Below are 23279 nucleotides of genomic sequence, written 5' to 3'. Positions count from 1 at the left end.
ATTTTACAATGATTATAAGTTTATAATCAAAAGTGATATAATATATGATAAATAAATGGTCAAAGTGTTGTTTAGAAGACCGTGTCATGTTCCACCATGCCTTATAAACGGGGAAGGAGGAAGGGGTGGATTTGGTGAGCTCGTCTCCGAGCACCGAGTGGGGGGGAGAAGACGAAGTCCGCAGGAAGCAGCAAGCAGGAAGCAGCAAGCAGGAACGAGTCCGCGGAGGAAAGGGTGGAGACACGCTTCCAATCGCTTGCATCACATGGGATGGGATTGGGGAGACGAGGAGGCGGTGCCAAAAAAAAATTCAAACAAAAGGGAGCCTGTGTTTCTGTTTTCTATTTGGTAGGATTAGATTTTTCATTTGGCTCTTTTGCATTTATTGATGATTGATTATTGATTTTTTATGAAAGCTTCCTGTTAAAGCCTCTTTTGGCTTGGCTCATGCAGATACAGTCATGCGGTCATGCCTACCTGGGAAGAGAAGCTGTACAAGCAATCGGAACGGAAGCGCGGCGTCCATGCCGTGCAAGAGCCAGCTGGTGCAGCAGCGGCGGTCAGCAGCTCTCTGCGTGCTGCCGGTGAACACGGCCCGGTCGTCCCGTCTGCAATTCTGCATGCTTGGGTTTGGGTGGGCCCTTGTTTGTTTAGGATTTTTCCTTTCTTTTCCCCCTTTTTCAATTCTATGTTGGGCTGAGAGAAAATGATTATTATCGCTGGAAACATTGGCATCAGATGATGGTGGATTTGCTGTTGATCTGTTGGTTGGCATGGTCAGGATTTGCTGGGGGTCACTGTGAAAATTTCTCCTAAAATAACAAACCTTCCCAGCAGCGGTGGATCCTGTCCTCCTGGCATGAAAAAAATGTCCTCCCCTAGGCATTTCGCATGCAAGAAACCGTCGTCCTCTTTCATTTGTACTGTGTAGGTGACGGATTATTTGCACTAGGTACTGGCCCCATCAGTCCATCACCATCAGATATTCAGATAGCAGCTGGGCTGGGCTGGGGTCGATCAATTCGCTCGCAACGCGCAAGTTTAGTTTTTGGTGCGAGCTGTTTGACCGATCGATCGACGATGGTGGTGGACAGGTCGTTTTTTTAAATAAAAAAGAGATTGAAACATGCCTGCATGGACAGGTTATCAGTTTGCATTGGTTGAAGGCCGGCGGCCGGCTTTGGCGTTGGACACTTGGACTATATACTGCGTGCATGATGCGTAGGTGTATCATCAGCAAATGGCAGCAGTAGATCAAGAAGGCTACTTACTGTCCAATTGCAAGCTGGGAGGATTCTTGCTTTGCTGCTCCCCAGCACCAGACCAGAGCAACAACAATTGTCCTCGCGTGCCTTGGTTCAGCATCCCCGACGACCGGCCGGCTGATCGATGGCCGGTCGATCTAATCTCTACTAATAAATCTCTAAAGGTTGGGTTTCTTATAGCTGGAGTACTTTCAACAAAGTATATACAGTATATATGAACTCACAAAAGCATTTTATTATCATTTTATTCTAATATTCTATAAACGACAAAAGTACGCGATTGCACTTGTGGATTGGACTGCTTTTATTTAGAAAAAAAAAACAAAAAACAAGAGTAGTGAACTCATACTTCAGGCCGGATGGAAGCCTCCCCTCCTTTGATTCCCCTATGCAAAAAAAAAAAAAAAAAAACCGTCTAAACAGTGTGCTGAAGTACTAGTATAGTAATATACTCCCTCCTTCCCTGTTTATAAGGCATACACGTATATCAAGATTCAAACCTTGTCATCTTTGACCAATAATTTGACTATTAAATTTTTATTTTTATAATGCAAATTTCATATGATTGGATTCATAATCAAATATATTTTACAATGATTATAAGTTTATAATCAAAAGTGATATAATATATGATAAATAAATGGTCAAAGTGTTGTTTAGAAGACCGTGTCATGTTCCACCATGCCTTATAAACGGGGAAGGAGGAAGGGGTGGATTTGGTGAGCTCGTCTCCGAGCACCGAGTGGGGGGGAGAAGACGAAGTCCGCAGGAAGCAGCAAGCAGGAAGCAGCAAGCAGGAACGAGTCCGCGGAGGAAAGGGTGGAGACACGCTTCCAATCGCTTGCATCACATGGGATGGGATTGGGGAGACGAGGAGGCGGTGCCAAAAAAAAATTCAAACAAAAGGGAGCCTGTGTTTCTGTTTTCTATTTGGTAGGATTAGATTTTTCATTTGGCTCTTTTGCATTTATTGATGATTGATTATTGATTTTTTATGAAAGCTTCCTGTTAAAGCCTCTTTTGGCTTGGCTCATGCAGATACAGTCATGCGGTCATGCCTACCTGGGAAGAGAAGCTGTACAAGCAATCGGAACGGAAGCGCGGCGTCCATGCCGTGCAAGAGCCAGCTGGTGCAGCAGCGGCGGTCAGCAGCTCTCTGCGTGCTGCCGGTGAACACGGCCCGGTCGTCCCGTCTGCAATTCTGCATGCTTGGGTTTGGGTGGGCCCTTGTTTGTTTAGGATTTTTCCTTTCTTTTCCCCCTTTTTCAATTCTATGTTGGGCTGAGAGAAAATGATTATTATCGCTGGAAACATTGGCATCAGATGATGGTGGATTTGCTGTTGATCTGTTGGTTGGCATGGTCAGGATTTGCTGGGGGTCACTGTGAAAATTTCTCCTAAAATAACAAACCTTCCCAGCAGCGGTGGATCCTGTCCTCCTGGCATGAAAAAAATGTCCTCCCCTAGGCATTTCGCATGCAAGAAACCGTCGTCCTCTTTCATTTGTACTGTGTAGGTGACGGATTATTTGCACTAGGTACTGGCCCCATCAGTCCATCACCATCAGATATTCAGATAGCAGCTGGGCTGGGCTGGGGTCGATCAATTCGCTCGCAACGCGCAAGTTTAGTTTTTGGTGCGAGCTGTTTGACCGATCGATCGACGATGGTGGTGGACAGGTCGTTTTTTTAAATAAAAAAGAGATTGAAACATGCCTGCATGGACAGGTTATCAGTTTGCATTGGTTGAAGGCCGGCGGCCGGCTTTGGCGTTGGACACTTGGACTATATACTGCGTGCATGATGCGTAGGTGTATCATCAGCAAATGGCAGCAGTAGATCAAGAAGGCTACTTACTGTCCAATTGCAAGCTGGGAGGATTCTTGCTTTGCTGCTCCCCAGCACCAGACCAGAGCAACAACAATTGTCCTCGCGTGCCTTGGTTCAGCATCCCCGACGACCGGCCGGCTGATCGATGGCCGGTCGATCTAATCTCTACTAATAAATCTCTAAAGGTTGGGTTTCTTATAGCTGGAGTACTTTCAACAAAGTATATACAGTATATATGAACTCACAAAAGCATTTTATTATCATTTTATTCTAATATTCTATAAACGACAAAAGTACGCGATTGCACTTGTGGATTGGACTGCTTTTATTTAGAAAAAAAAAACAAAAAACAAGAGTAGTGAACTCATACTTCAGGCCGGATGGAAGCCTCCCCTCCTTTGATTCCCCTATGCAAAAAAAAAAAAAAAAAAAAACCGTCTAAACAGTGTGCTGAAGTACTAGTATAGTAATATACTCCCTCCTTCCCTGTTTATAAGGCATACACGTATATCAAGATTCAAACCTTGTCATCTTTGACCAATAATTTGACTATTAAATTTTTATTTTTATAATGCAAATTTCATATGATTGGATTCATAATCAAATATATTTTACAATGATTATAAGTTTATAATCAAAAGTGATATAATATATGATAAATAAATGGTCAAAGTGTTGTTTAGAAGACCGTGTCATGTTCCACCATGCCTTATAAACGGGGAAGGAGGAAGGGGTGGATTTGGTGAGCTCGTCTCCGAGCACCGAGTGGGGGGGAGAAGACGAAGTCCGCAGGAAGCAGCAAGCAGGAAGCAGCAAGCAGGAACGAGTCCGCGGAGGAAAGGGTGGAGACACGCTTCCAATCGCTTGCATCACATGGGATGGGATTGGGGAGACGAGGAGGCGGTGCCAAAAAAAAATTCAAACAAAAGGGAGCCTGTGTTTCTGTTTTCTATTTGGTAGGATTAGATTTTTCATTTGGCTCTTTTGCATTTATTGATGATTGATTATTGATTTTTTATGAAAGCTTCCTGTTAAAGCCTCTTTTGGCTTGGCTCATGCAGATACAGTCATGCGGTCATGCCTACCTGGGAAGAGAAGCTGTACAAGCAATCGGAACGGAAGCGCGGCGTCCATGCCGTGCAAGAGCCAGCTGGTGCAGCAGCGGCGGTCAGCAGCTCTCTGCGTGCTGCCGGTGAACACGGCCCGGTCGTCCCGTCTGCAATTCTGCATGCTTGGGTTTGGGTGGGCCCTTGTTTGTTTAGGATTTTTCCTTTCTTTTCCCCCTTTTTCAATTCTATGTTGGGCTGAGAGAAAATGATTATTATCGCTGGAAACATTGGCATCAGATGATGGTGGATTTGCTGTTGATCTGTTGGTTGGCATGGTCAGGATTTGCTGGGGGTCACTGTGAAAATTTCTCCTAAAATAACAAACCTTCCCAGCAGCGGTGGATCCTGTCCTCCTGGCATGAAAAAAATGTCCTCCCCTAGGCATTTCGCATGCAAGAAACCGTCGTCCTCTTTCATTTGTACTGTGTAGGTGACGGATTATTTGCACTAGGTACTGGCCCCATCAGTCCATCACCATCAGATATTCAGATAGCAGCTGGGCTGGGCTGGGGTCGATCAATTCGCTCGCAACGCGCAAGTTTAGTTTTTGGTGCGAGCTGTTTGACCGATCGATCGACGATGGTGGTGGACAGGTCGTTTTTTTAAATAAAAAAGAGATTGAAACATGCCTGCATGGACAGGTTATCAGTTTGCATTGGTTGAAGGCCGGCGGCCGGCTTTGGCGTTGGACACTTGGACTATATACTGCGTGCATGATGCGTAGGTGTATCATCAGCAAATGGCAGCAGTAGATCAAGAAGGCTACTTACTGTCCAATTGCAAGCTGGGAGGATTCTTGCTTTGCTGCTCCCCAGCACCAGACCAGAGCAACAACAATTGTCCTCGCGTGCCTTGGTTCAGCATCCCCGACGACCGGCCGGCTGATCGATGGCCGGTCGATCTAATCTCTACTAATAAATCTCTAAAGGTTGGGTTTCTTATAGCTGGAGTACTTTCAACAAAGTATATACAGTATATATGAACTCACAAAAGCATTTTATTATCATTTTATTCTAATATTCTATAAACGACAAAAGTACGCGATTGCACTTGTGGATTGGACTGCTTTTATTTAGAAAAAAAAAAACAAAAAACAAGAGTAGTGAACTCATACTTCAGGCCGGATGGAAGCCTCCCCTCCTTTGATTCCCCTATGCAAAAAAAAAAAAAAAAAAAAAACCGTCTAAACAGTGTGCTGAAGTACTAGTATAGTAATATACTCCCTCCTTCCCTGTTTATAAGGCATACACGTATATCAAGATTCAAACCTTGTCATCTTTGACCAATAATTTGACTATTAAATTTTTATTTTTATAATGCAAATTTCATATGATTGGATTCATAATCAAATATATTTTACAATGATTATAAGTTTATAATCAAAAGTGATATAATATATGATAAATAAATGGTCAAAGTGTTGTTTAGAAGACCGTGTCATGTTCCACCATGCCTTATAAACGGGGAAGGAGGGAGTATCTGTCATCACTACTGGAGTATTGTCTACTCCAAACACAGACACTAGTTCTTTATCACGGTTCCATGCATGGGTAAAAAGACCAAATACCGTAGTTTTAGGCGATCAACGCCGTAGGCCGTACGCGTTCAGTTGCCCCATGCGTCAGCTTTAATTTGCTGTCTGCCCACGTTGATGTATAAAATAAGTTGATGGATACGTATCTGTCATCACTACTGGAGTATTGTCTACTCCAAACACAGACACTAGTTCTTTATCACGGTTCCATGCATGGGTAAAAAGACCAAATACCGTAGTTTTAGGCGATCAACGCCGTAGGCCGTACGCGTTCAGTTGCCCCATGCGTCAGCTTTAATTTGCTGTCTGCCCACGTTGATGTATAAAATAAGTTGATGGATACGTACCATTATATTGTTAGGAACCGTGATTCTGATGAAAAAATACCCTACAACATCTTTTTTAAATGTTTATTCAAATGTAGTCGTCCTTCATTCCGCATTTCTCACTATAGTTAAAGAACGAAAATGGTTTTCTACCATGTACACAAGATATAGAAAAACCATTAGAGTGAAAACTTATAGAAAAAAATTTCTAGCAGAAGGCTCTCCAAATGGTAATTTATATAGAGAGTGAAATTTAGAAAGACTCTTGAATGTGCTCTAGGTATGGTCCCATTTGCCTCCTCATTATAGTTTAAGTACTAATATACCAAATAAATGATTACATTATGTTGGCATACATTTCATGGTAGCATATATTATTACCGGCTCCACTACCACCATCACAATTCAATAATGATGGCTTCAAACCACCCATACATCTGTAATTATACTCCTTCCGGCCCAAAATGTAATTAAACCTGTGCGATATCGATCTTACTCGGCCCAACCACATTAAGTAATAATGATGGGCATCACGGTGATCGATACATGTGCTGACGGATGAGGAGTCCATCAGGGGGGTCCGATCCATCGGGTTGAAGTTGTTGCCAATATAATGTATGCCATATGGCACCACATGGATGGATGCACCCATGTATGCTTTTGCTGCTTTGACCTAGTATTTTCTTTAACAAAAAATCAACCCCAACTACCGTAGTAAATTAAAGTTATCAACTACAGTAGTATAGTAATTTGGCTGCAGACATTCACTTGTGGTGAATGATTGAGGCCAGGATTTTTTTTATCTAAAAAAAATAGTATAGTGATAGAGGAGAAGGAGCACGGGGAGGCTGGCAGATCTAGTATTGAATTAGGGAGTAGACGCACAAGCGAGGACAACAGTCGAGCATCGTAGGGTTAGTTCATCCTCTTTTGTATGGCGCGCCTCAACGTTTTGGCTCGCTAGCTAAGCCAAGGTAGCTTTTTAGTGCTCGTTTAGATAACGAGCCGGTCCAAGCCAGGGTGAGCCGAGCCGAACCATCTCATTATCTAGCCCTAATAATAGCACGGACAGGACAGCAGGAGACGAAAACGACCGTGGCAATGAACGGCATATTGGCATGGATCAGGATGGGGAGGGAACACAATACAAGCAGCAACAACGAAGGAACACGCAGGTCCTCGTCAGGTTGGGCGCATTCCCAGGGGCGATTCCTTCAACCACCTGACCAACGCGCCGTCTCTCCCTGTCTGTCTCGTCAGCAGCAGCAGCTCCTGCTTCATTCTTGTGATGTATGTCTGCTGCTTCATTCTTTTCTTCCCTTTGCGACATGGTATTGTCTCCTGCTTCATTTTTGATGTATGCTTTGCTCAATATGTCTGCTGCTTCAAAATTACAGTTAACAATTGTTGAGCATTTCAGTTCAGAAGGTACTGAACACTGCAAAATGCTGAGTTGGAGGACAAAATTATCAACAGATTTCAAGTTTCAAAGCTTATAATGCTTATAAAGTAGCATTGTTTGAGACAAGAAATTCCAATCCTTTACTTGGACAACACATCCTCCTAATTGTTCCACAAAAATTGCACAAGGTGCTGGTTTGTTTTCACTGTCACTGAAAGTCTGAAACTAACATGAACACTTCCTCCATCATGCTACTGAACTTGTCTGCATTGGTCATGAATCATGACCGTGAGATACTGATGCTCTAACTGACAGGATTTTTGACATGTTAATCAAATGCGTCTGGAATGCAAAGTTGGCAACTCTAAGTTGACCTGCTAGCAAAATTAGTGAATTACAGTTGCAGCAATCTTAGCCTTTGCTCAGATGTGTAAACCTAAACAGAATGCAATGCCTGAATGTGTAAATGTTCAGAGTCAGACCATGCCTTTGCTGAAACGTATTAGCACTTAACGAGGTACAAGAGCTCACATGCCAATTCACTAATACTTAGCGCTGTCAATTGGCAGTGTTCCTAGGCAGCAAGCATTTATCGTACTGTACTAATATGATTAACATAAGCTTAAAGATTTAGGTACAAAGTAAGCTTTGGCAATCATATATCAAAAATTCAGAAATTAGTAATGCTGGACAGACAGTAGCAAAGAAGAGCATAGCAGGGATATGAAGTCTGACCATGCAAGAACAAGGTGAGGCTGCCCTTGGGCATGTAATCGAAGACCATGCTTCTGAAAATTGGTGAATGACTGAATGAGGATTGGAGATCCTTGTGTTGGGCTTTAGCTAATTGGAGAATGACATGTGAAGAGCAAATATGAAATGTTATAAGGTAATTTAATGCTCCTGGGATGCTACTACTGCTTCTATAAATTGTGCAACTTCATTGTATGAAATTGGCCTGCTTCTATTTTAACTGAATGTTTACTGGGAGCATGATTCAGTTACTGCAAAAATGGATCAGGCAGCTTACTTATTGAACTGCACATCTTGGTTTCATTGCTGTTCAGTTACTGCAAAACACTCCAAAAGTTACTGAATTATTTTCAAGTATTTATTCTAATTGCCTTAGGTTCATCAATTATAGGAGAACAATTTAACTATTATTATTTCAGCTTGTCACTGATTGTACTTCCTGATTGCAGGGGAACAAATGCAACACCTCTTTCTTTTCAATCGTCATTTTTATTTTGTCAAGTGTGAACTGATAATGGAATTTGTTTGTTAGACTCTCTTCCTTTTCAAGTGTCAACTGAAAATTTATTTGTGAAATAGGTGCATGTATTCATGTGCGGTGGCTATTTACATTCATGTCTAGTGAACTATTCCCATTCATGTCTGGTGAGTAACTTAACTATTATTCATGCGTGTACTATTTCCATTCATTTGTGAACTATTTATATTGATGTCTGGTGAACTATTCCCATTCATGTCTGGTGAATTATTTGTATGTGCGGCGCATTCTCTCATGTATGCAACAAAATGACTACAAAAATCAATTATGCACTAGATCACCATGAGTTTGTATGTTAAAGGATAAATTAATCACCCTGCAGATAGTTAAACAGGCAGCTCATTGTACAAGTTGTCTGTTCAGCTGTCTGTTTGTGATAAAAAGACAGCAGCTGTATGTACTGTTGCACATGCCCTTATCTTATTCGCACTTATTGTCATGCGCTTTTCTCTTTTTTTTTTCTCGTGGCCCAAGGTACTATCAACTAGAGCCTATAGCCCCACGTCTATATGCTATATGCGCACATGCGGGAGCTGGCATGCCATCACACGTTAACATGCAAGAAGGAAATCCGTAGGCTTGCTGTTTCCCGTTTTAATTTTCTGCACTTTTTTTTCATCCGGTACTAGCTTGGTTTCTCCCATTCATTTTCCCCTTCCGTCACACGCTTTCTATTTTATCCATTCTACAAATTTTTTTCAGTCTTACTTTATTTTTCTATCTATTTTCCTTTTCCTTTTATTTGCTTACTTATTTTTTCAATTTCTAAGTAGATGTTTTCTCTTCTTTATAAACCGTCTCATTCTTCTTTATTTTCTATATCTACACAAATTTATTATTGATTTTTTTAAAAAAGGAGCATATCTCACATGTTTGTTATTTCTCCCCTCTCTTTTCTATTTTCTTTTTCATTCTTTTCCCCTTCCACCTTTTTCTTCCATATATTTTTCTTTTATCAGGCAACATGTGCAATAATGGACCAACCCAAAACATGCCCTAGAGCTACCGTTACGGGGGTTTGCTTCAGATGATGGTGTGCGGAACTATTATCTGAAGCAATAGAAAACCGCACCCGCAGCCCTCTCTCGGCTGACCAACCTAGCACCGCTCGGTTCTCTACACCAACCTGCTCGGAATACAGGTATGTTAGCTAAAAAAAAAAACCTGCTCGGAAGGGGAAGTGAGAAGGAAATAAGCTTATTTTCTTTAGGCTGCTGGCCCAGGCCCAACTCAACTCCTTCCTCGACCCATAGATACACCAACCCGCTTGGAGCCCCTCAAAAAAAAAGAAGGAAAAAACCAACCCACTTGGAAGAGAGAGGTAGAGAAAGAAGCTGTTTGGGCTGGCGGCCCAGGAAATCCATCCACGGTTCACTACCTACCCACCTGTTTGGGCTGTTTGGACTAAGGCTCTGTTTAGTTCCTAATAAATTTTTTACAGTACCCATCACATCGAATTTTTGGACATTTGCATGGAACATTAAATGTAGTTGAAAAAATAACTAATTATACAGTCCAACTGATTAACACGAGACGAATCTTTTAATCCTAATTAGTCCATAACTGAATATTAATTGCCAAAGGAAAAAATCTATATCATCCTCAACTATGGAGTGTGGACTACATAACCCCTCAACTTATAAAACAGTTTATATCACCTCCTGAACTTTCCAAAATCAGTCAAATTACCCCCTAAAGCAGTTTTGAAAAATCATAGTAAATCACAGAAAAATCATAAAATAAAAAATCCAATTGTGTTCGACTCCAAATAATTAGATCTACAAAGTGAACATATAATATGGTATGCTTTAGTACATTTTTTTACAGCTATGAAGAAAAGTATAGACCTAAAGCTACAGCAAAAAAAATATTAAAGCATACTATATTATATGTTCACTGTGTAGATTACTCATTTGAAGTCTAACACAATTGGATTTTCCATTTTATGATTTTTCTGTGATTTACTATGATTTTTCAAAACTGCTTTAGGAGGTAATTTGACCGGTTTTGAAAAGTTCAGTGGATGATATAGACCGTTTTATAGGTTGGAGGGTTATATAGTCCACCCTCCATAGTTGGGGGGTGATATAGATTTTTTTCATTGCCAAATAATAACGAAAATACTACAGTATCAAAACTCAAAAAAATTCGCGAACTAAACAAGGCCTTGGCCAGCTGACAAGTGACAACCACACCATTCAATTCAGAGGTCTCCCAAGAAAAAAGAGAGAGAGAGCACAACATTGTAGGTGCCTCCTCCTCGCCACCGCCACTAGCTATATATACTATCTATCTATCTATCTATCTATGCAAGGTACCGTATATATGCATGGAGGCGATCGTGATGAAAAACGCAATTTATATATAATTAGTACAAACATGCATTCGCAGCTAAGACTGCAAGGTATCAGGGAACAACCCGCTGAGCCCGGCATCTCCCGATTTCCTATTCCTGCCTCAAGTGGTTGCCAGGAGTCTTATATCTGCTCGGGCCAAGAAGGGATTCTCCAAGCTGTGTCCGTTCTTTCTTTTCTTTTCTTCGCGACAAATATAGAAGCGGCAAGCTCTGTCGTCGGTTCTGCCATACATGCATGCATTTCATTTGTATTCCCACCGCTAGGATGAAACGCGCAGTGTTTGTATAATAATAACAGCAGTATCCACGCCAATGCAAGGTTCTTAGCTAGTTAACCTTTAATTTTCTTCCGATGTTAAGCAAGCACGCACGATTTGCCTGGTGCCTGTACACATGCATATTCCATATATGAAGCTATCTACTCCCTCCGTTCCTAAATAACTGTCGTTCTCGTTTCCCGAGAAATGACTTTGATTAATTTTATATAAAAAAATATTAATATTTATGATACATAATTGATATCATTAGATAGATCTTTTCATCTAGTTTTTTAATAAATTTATTTGAAGATATAAATGTTACATGTATTTTCTACAAATCGAGTCAAATTTGTGGCACGCACACTAAAAACGACAGATAAAAAGGGATAGAGGGAGTATATACGAATGCATGCAAACAAATGGTGAAATGGGCCCAGCCCTCTCAACCGTATATATTGTTTTTCCTTTTGGGATTCCATCGCTTTATTAATTAATAATAAAAGGGAGAGACTTTATTATTTGTTGTGCAGATTATGTACTTGGTATGGTACCTACATGAGATGGTAAATATTAATTGCATCATGGTCACCACATCTACCCCCAACGCTCGCTTGTACTAGTCAAGTACATGCTGCACAAGGGGTAAAACTAGCTACCAATTTTCTCTGCAACGCATCCTCACCATCTTATATACATATATATAGGCTCCTCCTCCTCTTCCTGTGAGCTAGGCCTCACCATCTCATCCTATATGCGAGAAGCCAATTAGATCGATGTTAGATGGTGAAGATCAAGGAATTTCCTAGCTATATGAATGGAAGGTATTGAGAAATAGGCTAGCACTGGGGTTCTCCTTGTTTCCTCATGATGACTGCCGCTAATACTAAGGAGCAAGCAATAAGTCACTGCAACAGCAACAAGAAGCAGATGAGAGCGCATGCATGTGCATGCATGGCAATCACTAGCCAGAGGTAGTGGCTTTATCGATGCTTGAATCAGGAACTCATTAGACTAGCCAGAGGTAGTGGCTTTATCGATGCTTGAATCAGGAGAGAGAGGGTCTGGCACCGAGCCAGCCACTGCAACAACGATGCTAGAATCCAAAATAAAAAATATCGAGACATGTGGGTGCACCGAGGCACGCCATGTTTGGTTTGGTGTCAAATCAAGTTTGCACTAAAAGACGAATATTCGCATGAAGTACTAAACGAAGTTTATTTGCAAAACCTTTTTAGAAATGGGTGTAACTTTTCGAAACGAATTTAATGAGCCAAGTTTCATCATAATTGGCTACAGTGATGCTACAGTAACCGCGCTCAATCATCCTCCAATCGTGCGGTCAAAGACCTCATTAACTAGAGCAACTGCTGCAGTACCATAATTGTGGAGGTAATTTTGTAATTAGACTTTATTTAATACCCCTAATTAGTAGTCAAAGCATCATTTCTCTCTCATCAAAATATTTTCACACTTCAACCAAACATGGCCTAGCAACGGTGGCCTGGGTGATGGATTACTCTGAAAAATCGGCCCCACTACTACTCAGCATCGATGCTTCCGCTGTGTGCATTTCAAGTTTTACGGTATCGACCCAGGTGGCGTGGATGCAGGTTGTTTCAGCATCGGGGCCACTATGGGTAGTCTTATACCACCAGCGTGCTTCATCCTTGCAGTTTGTCAGTGGGCTCTCAGGGGAGGATAATGGATCGATGTGGCCGTGTTGCTGGTGGACTAGGAGAAGATGGACATGCAATCCATTTTCACGAGGGGAATAAATATTGCCCACTCCACACCAGACCTCCACCGCCAATACGCCAATCCAATTCAGGCATTTTAGCTTATAATGTAATAGACTATTAGCCAAATTATGATTACAAGACAACAAGAACACATTTCCCAAGGATTATAAGACAACAAGAACACATTTCCAGTGAAAACCAGATATCCTGTGCAAACATGAAAACTCTCAATCAAAAACACATTATGCTCATCTGAAGGCTAGGGATAGAGATAGACTAATTTTGCATTTAGCGCGCCCGTCGCCCTTAGCTCTGCTACTTTTGTTTTTTTTTTTTTTGCAAATCCCCCCTAATCCCAGCTCTCGTTCGCCCGCCCGCCCGCCAGCGACCCGCTGCGCCGCCCCTTCTCCAAGCCTTGATTCGAGTGGGGATTTGGGTCCGCGCGCCACCCTCACTACTCCCACCATTGACCGGTGGACAGCTCAGGAGGCCGGAGCAGTGTCCTCTTGAAGCGTCTGAGGGAGGAGGAGTAGGGAGGCAGCTAACCTCTCCCGCAGCTTGGAGAAGGGGCGGCGCAGAGAGTCGCGGGCGGGCGGCGGGGACTCAGGCGAGCTGCGGCGAATCTCGTGTGCCAGAAATGAAACGACATGGGGCAGGCGGGCGGATGCGCGCTGGGATTGGGGGGATTTGCAAAAAAAAAAAAAAAACAAGATTAGCATAGCTAAGGGCGGGCAGCTAAATGTAAAATTAGCCTATCTCTATTCCCAGCCATCGGATGAGCATCCTGTGGTCTTAATTGAGAGTTTTCAAGTTTGCATGGGATGTATGGTTTTCACCTTATATGCTGTCATTTCCCAAACTATTGTCTATGCATAGTTTTGAACAGTAGGGGGGAGGGATCCCCACTTACTATTCATTGAAACTTGTTTAGGTCAATACAAGTAGGGTCCTTGGCATACCAAGGGAGAAAGGTTACCACAGGGGTTGGGAAGCAAGCAGGAGTAAGGGGAGATTAAGAAATACAGTGTTGAAGTAATTCACGCCAAACATAAACATCAGGCCGTACTCTTTTGTAGCGGCAGCTCCACGTGTCAATATCTCTGAGAGTCTTGCGTATGATTCCAGTAGGGGAGAGATCATGGCGATCAAAGACCAAGTCATTCCTAGCCTTCCAGATGTGCCAAAGAAGCATGAGGAGCATGTCAACAGAGACGGTTTTAGGGAGGGTGTTCACCGGGTCAGTTTCCCAAGGCCGTCTGAAGCTGTCATTCCGGATAGAGATATGCAAACTGCCCCAGACTCTTGAAGAGATGTTGCATTCCTTGAAAAGGTGTTCATCCGTACTCCATGACAGCGTTCACACAAGATTCCTCTAGAGTTGATGTTACGGAGAAATAGATGGGCACGGGTGTTTAGCCTGCCATGGTAGAGGAGCGACGCGAAGAACTTAATCTTGGAAGGAACTTTAGTGGTCCAAATCCGGGACGCATCAATCAGTGGAGACAAGCCATGGAGGACACGATAAGCACCACCGGTCTTAAAGTTCTGTTCAGTTAACGCAAGCAACCGGGAATCCGGTGTATCCTGTAGAGAGAGCGGAGCAAGGTAATCAGTCAGCATTTGAAGCTCGTCCTGCACAACGCGTGTCAGCCGTGGCCAGAGGAGGGACTGAGTGCCAGAGGCTAGAACCGCGCGTACGGTGCCATTGTCATGCACGCAGTGGGAGAAAAGTGCCAGGAAAGTTTCAGCCAAAGTAGATTCAGTGAGCCAATGATCGTGCCAAAAGGATGTGTGGTTGCCGTCACCGATTAGGACAGAGGTCACAGAGCGGTAGCTCTCGAGTTCTTTGTTCACAAAAGAAGCAAGATAAGAACTAGAGGAGCCAGATAAAACTGACCCCCGCATGAGACAAGAACCAATTTTTCCAGACAATTGTTAGAAAGACAAAATTTATGCGCGAGAAATTTATAAGAAAAATTATATAAAAACTCAGGAACAAAAATATTTGGAGAAACTTAGATCAAAAAATTTCGGGGACAAAAATTTTGGAAGAAAAACTTAGGAATCAAATTCAGGAGACACAAAATTCAGGGAAAAATTTTTTGACGAACAAAAAAGTAAAAAAATTGTTAATAAAATTTCAACTAGAAAAAAAATTTGTGACAAAATTTATATAAAAATTTTTGGAGAAAAAGTTTCACAATGTTGGAGACAAAGTTCTACTGATTTGGAGAAAAAAGTCCAAGAACAATTTTAGAGAGAAAACTTCTACTAAAAAAAGAAAAATATTAAAAATAAACTGCATGCGCTGCTGTGGTGCGGGCCACCCTTTTGCATGCATGGAGTGGCGACTCCTGCGGGGACGGGGAGCTCCTTCTCCCCCACGGGTGGGCGTGTTGCTTCACAGCGTGCAGCCATCCGACGAAAAGCTCCACCACACTACTCTAGTAGCCACGCGCATAATCTTGCATCTAGGCCATCGGAGCTTGGAGTTAGGAGGACAAAGGGTGTGTGTGTGCAGCGCATTAGGATTTAGGCGGAGGTTGGAGTGAGATAGAAGCGGGGAAGGGGAAGGGGAAGGGGAAGGGGAAGGGAAAGGATAGGTTCGAAGACAAAAAAAAAAAAAGAAATGGGTGGAGCCGCGGAGGGCTAGCACGTGGATATGTTGTGCGGTCCATCCCAGCCAGCAGCGCATCGACCACTGTGAGAGCTACACACGGTCGGCCGTAGAATCAACTTCTCGATTAAACTGTACTCTCGCCTCGTCCAAAGAAAAAAAAACCCCACTGTACTCCAGATACGTACCTACAGTTCGCTTTAATAGCACAGTTCACTTTCGATTGCTAATTAAAGCTTTAATTTTCTCTAGCTACCAAGTGTACGTAGTCCGATGAAAACAGATCAGCTACCTGCTATGATGTATCTATATATTTGCTACTAGCACGATGGTACGTTTCACACTCTCACACTTAGATCAGCTACCTATATACTAGCATGAAAATAGAAGATAACGAAAAAAAAAGCAGCAGCGGCAGCAGCAGTAGAGCAATTCTTTATAGGAATGGAAGTCATCAGGAAATAGCCTACCACGTACAAAACATCAGCACGATTCTTTGCGAGCATGTAGCATCAGACTTTCCTATATGAATAATGGAAGGCATTGGGCAATAGGCAAGCACAAGGGTGCTATCTCTTACTCTCTGTACCACCAGCAGCGTGCTTCATCCTTGCAGTATGTCAGCGGGCTCTGATGAGGGGAGCACGATGGATCAATGTGGTCGTGTGCTCGTGGCCTAGCTATGAGAAGAAGATGGGTAATGTAGTAAACTGACTATATCAAATTAAAGCATAATGCCAACTTATCCTTACTCTCAAGATGCCATAGAAAGCTAGGAGAATGCATGCATGCAAATAGAAGTGGGACACCGCACCAAATTAAGAAGAGAAATTATTGAGCACAATAATAATCTATGCACACACTCTTGACATATGTTAATTGAGGTAGTAGTTTCTGAGCCGTTAGTTGTGACAGGAGCACCAAGAACAAGGTCATGATAATGATGATACGGCAGACCAGTCTATCACTTACTACGTACAACATGTTTTGTTCAAACTGCTGTAAACAACAAGGATATACAGTTTAACAAGAGGGATCGGACCAGAGTTGTGCTTTTATACGAATAAAAAATCTGATCGTATCATTTTGCACTGCGTTCTTGCACGTTTTGTTCAATAAACTTGCATTGGCGTGCCTCAAGGAAGGCTCTGGTTATCAGGACTTAATAATTTCTCTTTCTTGCCTTGATGAGATGAAGTTAAAGCAGCAATGGAATTTGTTTATGCCAAGTTAATCGCAGAGTACTGTTTCATACCATCGGATGGTTGATATATTTAATCAAATCATATCAATGCAGGCCAACTTCTTGACGATGTGGATTATTACTGAATGAAGCAGGGCAGCCTCTAATTTGTTTGATCTCTCTCAGGATTAAAGGCCGGAGAGGGTGACTAGATAGTGTACCACGCATTGATATGGTCACCCACCAAGCAATTGCGACATAATTAATGTCCTATGCTATGCATGATCTGCCAAGTTATTGATCCACCACCAGTCCACCATAGCATGCCCAAACCATAGATTACTCGTGCCTTGTTTCTTGACGAGCTAGTCGGCTGCCAATACCAGGGAGCAAGTCTCTGCAAAGAGCAACAGAAACAAGAGAGCGGGGAGGCATGCATGCATGACAGTGAGTGAAGGAAAAATAAATAAAGAAAAGCACATATACTTCATCCTTGCAGTGTGAATGGAAGGTATCAGGAAATAGGCAAGAACAAGGGGCATCTTTGTCCCTTTGTACCACCAGCATGCTTCATCATTGCAGTCTGTTAGCGGACTCTGAGGGGAGGATCATGGATCAATGTAGGTGGTATTTGGATTCAGGGACTACACTATAGTCCCTGTCATATCAAAGAGAATTTTGTCATTTAGAAGTATTAAATAAAGTCTGATTATGAAACTAATTGCAGAACCCTTGAACTAAATTGCAAGATGAACCTAACGAGGTATATTAATCTATGATTAGTGGATAGTTACTGTAGCATCATTGTTGTAAATTATGAATTAATTAGGCTCATTAGATTTGTCTCGCGAATTAGTACCAATCTATAAAAAATTATAATTAAATTTATTTAATATTCTTAAATAATAATCTTTTTTTATATCTCAGGGACTAAAGTTTAGTCCCTCTAAACCAAATAGCCCGTTTGTCCGTGGGCTCGGAGGAGATGAACATGCAAAGATGCAGCTCATGTTGCAGGTTTCAGTGATCCGAGACTCAACGTCACATTGAATGTGGAAGACAAGGGACTCATGCTTAGCTGGGTACTGATGATCTTGCGCCTGTCATCAGTTCCAGAAGCGATTATGGCCTTATTTATTTCCGATTATAATCGGCTTATTGGTGAAAATAAGCGATAATCTCCGTTTCGCTTATTTTCGCTTCTGTGGTAATTTGCTTCAGAGATTTGAACTACGAGAAGCAAGAATCAAGAAGCAAGAATTCACATTTTCACTGTCCATGAAAACGTGCTAAGTGATATATATACCAAAAATTATAACTTGACAGGTATCAAAATTTGGCACTGAGGACCTCTCACGTTAGAATTAATTAGTAGGGAAACCATAAAAAATTTGTTGAAGTTGTTTAAGACAGCTAAACCATCGATTGTGGTCACAATAAGTAACATTGATTTTGGTCACGATAAAAGGCATTTCAAACTGGATAATGTTTGACTGGAAACATGTACATTTTTCTTCTAGAAAGTGCAGGAGGACTATAGCATCAATTGAGCAATGAACACATGGTCGTTCGAATAGCATCAGATATATCCGCTATCTATTATTATTGTCATCTATACTTGTGACCAGATGAGTTTGGCACCATTGTACCTGGAGCTAGGGAGAAGGAAACACACATGTTTTCTCGGTTACTCTGTTCCATCTGAATGGAAGGCGTCACGGAATAGCCTACGGCGATGTATAGCCTTGGCACTCATTGCACTAGTCTGAGTTGATCCAGAATTCTTCTTAAATCCATGAATTAGTCTTCAAAACACCAACACATTGTTTTTAGGAATTATAGCGCAGGTGCTCTGCTTGTGCATTAAAGCAGGAGGAGTCCAATTTTTTTTTAAGAATTTATAGTAGCAAAAGAAATTTAAAAATGACAGGGAAGAGTACGTGTACATTTCGACACACCGCGTGTGCGTGGAGCTAAGAACTAGGCAACCGGGTTTGCAAGCCTGGAAAACACCAACACATGGCGAGCATACTTAAGATTATGGTTTCTATCTTCACTATTCGGTGGATGGCAGATAGTTGGAACAAGATACTTACCTTACTGCTTAGATCATCACGAAAGGGTGCACACTATCAAAGGCTAGTGACACAGCCAAGTTAGAAATAAAGCAACATCGTCGCTAACATGCATGTTGAGAACTTGGAATATTGCACGGACACGCAAAGGGGCTGCGACCAACTAACTTTCATTATTTTCTTGTTGTCGGGGGAGAAGATGCATTATCGCATTGCAAGAGTTTCAGCTCGGAAAGAAATTAAATGTTAGTTCGCTGAACATCTTTTGAGTCATTGACTTTATTAACACACACACGTCCTCAAGAGGGCAGTGAACAGGCACATCATCGCATAGAGCTAGCTAGCCAGCCAGCAAGAGAGAAAATTAAGAGAGATCATGGCCAAGATCTGGGGGGCTATGCATTGTTGGGAAGCCTGGCAGCTGCGCATCCTGGTCCTCGGCAGCCTTGGCGTGCAGTGGTTCCTCCTCTTTGCCGCCCCGATGCGCAAGTACACCATCCCGCGCTGGTTCAGGACCTTCATCTGGCTGGCCTACATCGGCAGCGACGCCCTGGCCATCTACGCGCTCGCCACCCTCTTCAACCGCCACGCCAGCAGCAGCAGCACCAGCAGCAGCTGCGGCAATGCCGACTGGTCCAAGGCCTTGGAGGTGCTGTGGGCTCCCGTCCTCCTCATCCACCTCGGCGGGCAGGAGGAGATCACCGCCTACAACATCGAGGACAACGAGCTGTGGACGCGCCACACCGTGACGCTCGTGTCCCAGGTCGCCGTCGCCGTCTACGCCTTCTGCAAGTCGTGGCGCAGCTCCGGCGACCGGCGGCTGCTCGCGTCGGCGATCCTGCTCTTCGTCGTCGGCATCCTGAGCTTCAGCGAGAAGCCGTGGGCGCTCCGGAGGGCCAGCATCAACCGGCTGGCGGCCGTGTCGTCCAGGCTGCACGGACGGGACAGGAAGCCGCATCGCAGACGATGGGGGCTCTTCACCAAGCTGGAAGACAAGTACATCGGTTGGACAAGAGCCGCGGCGCATTTCTATTACTGGACGGCGACGGACAAGGACAGCCATCATCATCAAGCCGCAGATCATCATCAGGTAATCCTGCCGGACGCAGATAAAGTCCACATGATCCTCTCCGACATGTCCCTGTTCGCCGCGTCCTCCGACCTCGCAAAACGGGAGCTGATGAAGCAAGACAGCATCAGAGCCGCTGAGACGAGGCGGCAGCGCGAGCAAGGAATAATGACAGTGCAGGTTGAGGTCGACGCCGGCGAGGGGGAGGAGGAGGAGGAGGAGGACCAATTGCAAGCTGCAGAGCAGCGCCAGCAGGTTCTGGGGCTTCTGAGCCCCAGCGCGGAGATGGGCTCCCAGCGCTGGCTGCGCAACGCCTTCGGCCTCATCTACACCAGGGTCAACGTCGCCACCACGCCGGCGTACCTGGCGTTCCTGAAAGTGATCGGGTGCTCTAGTCTAAGAGGGGGAGGGGGTGAATTAGGCACTAATAAAAACTTAGACCTATGGCTCCAACTAGTTTGCACAAAGCTTAAACTAAAACAAGCTATCTAGATGTGCAACTAGGTTGTTCTAGTGTAAAACCCCTATCCCAAAAGAGTTTAGCAACCTATAGCCTTTCCTATCAAGAAACTATTCTATGAAAGTAAAGGCATACAAATTACTAGAATGAAATGCGGAAGCTTAAAGAGCGGGATAGGAGATAGCAAACTCTTGACGCGGGTGTTTATCCCGTGGTTCGGTTAGCCACAAAGGCACACCTACATCCACGTTGTTGTAGCACTCACTAAGAGTATTGCTACTCGGCCACCAAGTCTTTTCCGTGAACACAATCACGGTCACCTTGGCCCCGGGTTCCACTAAGGAGCTTCTCCACAAAGGATGGGGGTCTCCACGTCCCCCGCACAAAGGTGTCGTCGCCGCTCCACACCAAGTCGGAGGGTCGATGACGTTGCCGGCGAGCTCCACGCTCCAAGGTGCCGGCGCACCAAGCTCTTGTTTTGGTTCACTAATGAACCACAGCACAAAGGCTCTAAGCCTTGCAAACTCACTCACTAAGAGCTAATCCTTTACACAACACTCTCAAAGTGTGCTAAGGGCTAAGGATATGATCTTGATGCTTTTGTATGGCTTGGAGATGTTCTTGGGTGTGTGTGGGATGTCCAGCAACTCCAGCAAATCTTCAAATGGCCGGGGTGAGGCGTATATATAGGCCACCAAGTCTTGTAGCCGTTGCTCCAACGGTTAGCTGAAAATCTGCGTACCACCGGAAGAACCGATGCCTCTTGGCAGGGTAGCGTCGGTTCATCCGGTCACTCATAACACGAAGTAGCCGTTGGACTCCTGACGACTGACGCAGAGACCACCGGTTGAACCGATGCTTTGCACCGATGCCTTACCGGTTCAACCGGTGCTGAAGGAATCTTCTCCTGGACGCTGACGTCATTACACCGGTGGTATGCACCGATGCACCGTCGGTTGAACCGGTGCTGAAGAAACTTCTTCTGGGCACTTGACATCGTCTCTGGTACAAAGGACGGCCATTGCACCGATGCCCTATTTTAGACCGTCGGTTCAACCGGTGCCTATAGGCTGACTTGGCTTCGATTCCCTTCTGCACCAAAGTATCAAGGCGTCGGTTCTTCCGACTACCATCGGATGCTCCGATGCCCTGGCGTCGGTTCTTCCGGTGCTCCCGAATCGAAGAGCTTTCAGGGCGCTGCCCTGAGACCCGCGAGGGGCGGCTCCCCCTCGACCCCCGTCCGCTAACCGGGTAGCGGAACCCCCGTAGGGGCAGTCCATCGGGCCTTGCTACGCCTATCTTCTCTTCCTCTTTGTCATCACTTGAACCTAAAAGCCTGAGAATGATTATCTTAACAATCATATTAGTCCAAGTGTTGTGTTGTCATTTGATCACCAAAATCACTCGAAATGGCATCAATGGTGCCATGTTCGTTACAGTTCCACTTCCTGCTCGTCCCGGCGATCCACGTCGCCGCCATCTCGCTCTTCGCGGCGAGCTGCAAGCGCGGGTACGACCCCACCGACGTCACCATCACGTACGTCATCCTCTTCGTCACCGCCGCCCTCGACGTGCTCGCCGAGTCCATCCGCCAGCTGCTCTACCAGGCCATGTCCGCGGCCGGCGTGCCGGCGCTGTGCGAGACACTCCCCCAGCACAACCTCATCGGCTCGGCTCGCCGGAGGATGCACCCGGCCGCCGGCTGGCTGCTCAAGTGCGCCGCCCGCCTCGGCTTGGAGGAGGAGTATTTCTTGTGCGGGCGCGAGAACCTCTACAGGAGGGTGGCGGGGTTCGTGATGCTGGACCTGGTGCGCGCCACCTGCGACACGGCGACCGGCCTCGACCTCGCCACCTACCGGAGCTTCACCGCCGCCAACTGGGCGCTGAGCTTGGAGCTGCAGCGGCAGTGCGGCCCTATGGTGCGGCGCACCCTGCGCGAGTCCTTCGACAAGAGCGTCCTCATCTGGCACATCGCCACCGACCTCTGCTTCCGCCGCAGTAGCAGCCCTCGGCCCGCCGGCGGGACCGGCGACCATGAACTGTGCACGCGGGCGATATCCAACTACATGGCGCACCTGCTCAACTTCCGGCCGGACATGCTGATGACGGGCAGCAGGCGCCACCTGCTCACCGAAGCCCTGGAAGACCTCGAGTCCATCATCCTCCGCCCGGACATCGGCGACACGGCCATGCTGGAGGCCATCCAGAAGGCCGGCAGGTCGGAGCGGCACAGGTACCCTCTCATCCACGACGCCTGCAAGCTCTCCGACGAGCTGATGGAGGTGCGGCCGGAGGAGACGCGCTGGAAGCTCATGTACAGAGCCTGGGTCGGCATGCTCTGCTACTCCGCCACCATGTGCAGGGGGTACCTGCACGCCAAGAGCTTGGGCGAAGGCGGCGAGTTCCTCTCCTTCGTCTGGCTCGTGCTCTCGCTCAAGGGGACCAAGACCTTGGCCGACAAGCTTCAGATGCCGGAGCCTGACGCCCCTCATCAGGACGACGGAGGAGCACCGCAACCGCCGCGGCAGGAGATGCTGCCGAGAACGTCCACCGATGACCTGGCTTCCCTGGTCGACTGACTCACAAAAACCCACTGCTGCCGCCTGCTGGTTTGGCGGTTTGTGTTTCTTGCTTGGTGTTCATTTATTGTTAGTATCTGACTTTTTTTTTGTTGCAAAAATCAACATGTTATCACGTGATTATCCCTATCACACTTTCATGGTATCAATCATATTTAATTAATCAGAGGTCAACAGTTTTTATA

General features: G+C 44.8%; 1 protein-coding gene and 1 long non-coding RNA gene across 2 annotated transcripts; both read left to right on the top strand.

Moving 5' to 3' along the window:
- Window positions 1-7312: 7312 nt before the first annotated feature.
- LOC120702370 lies at window positions 7313-8946 on the top strand. Its single transcript, XR_005686357.1, has 2 exons — window positions 7313-8354; window positions 8668-8946. It is a non-coding gene; the product is annotated as an uncharacterized LOC120702370 (long non-coding RNA).
- A 10273-nt stretch (window positions 8947-19219) lies between these two features.
- On the top strand, window positions 19220-23279 carry LOC120702369. The gene is made up of 4 exons (XM_039986141.1): window positions 19220-19982; window positions 20046-20187; window positions 20299-20433; window positions 21955-23279. Exons 1-4 carry the CDS (start codon window positions 19363-19365, stop codon window positions 23092-23094), a joined length of 2037 nt encoding a protein of 678 aa, XP_039842075.1. The 5' UTR covers window positions 19220-19362; the 3' UTR covers window positions 23095-23279.

Source organism: Panicum virgatum, chromosome 4K, assembly GCF_016808335.1.
Source record: "Panicum virgatum strain AP13 chromosome 4K, P.virgatum_v5, whole genome shotgun sequence".
NCBI classification, from domain to species: Eukaryota; Viridiplantae; Streptophyta; class Magnoliopsida; order Poales; family Poaceae; genus Panicum; species Panicum virgatum.
This window is presented reverse-complemented; position numbering and strand designations above follow the sequence as displayed.

What these genes read in the sequence shown, in the direction of transcription:
- LOC120702369 (XM_039986141.1), top strand. Translation starts at nt 19,363, where the DNA reads ATGGCCAAGATCTGGGGGGCTATGCATTGTTGGGAAGCCTGGCAGCTG. An exon ending in TTCACCAAGCTGGAAGACAA is followed by an intron (nt 19,983 to 20,045) that starts GTACATCGGTTG and finishes GGACAAGGACAG; the next exon opens with CCATCATCATCAAGCCGCAG. An exon ending in TGAAGCAAGACAGCATCAGA is followed by an intron (nt 20,188 to 20,298) that starts GCCGCTGAGACG and finishes CAAGCTGCAGAG; the next exon opens with CAGCGCCAGCAGGTTCTGGG.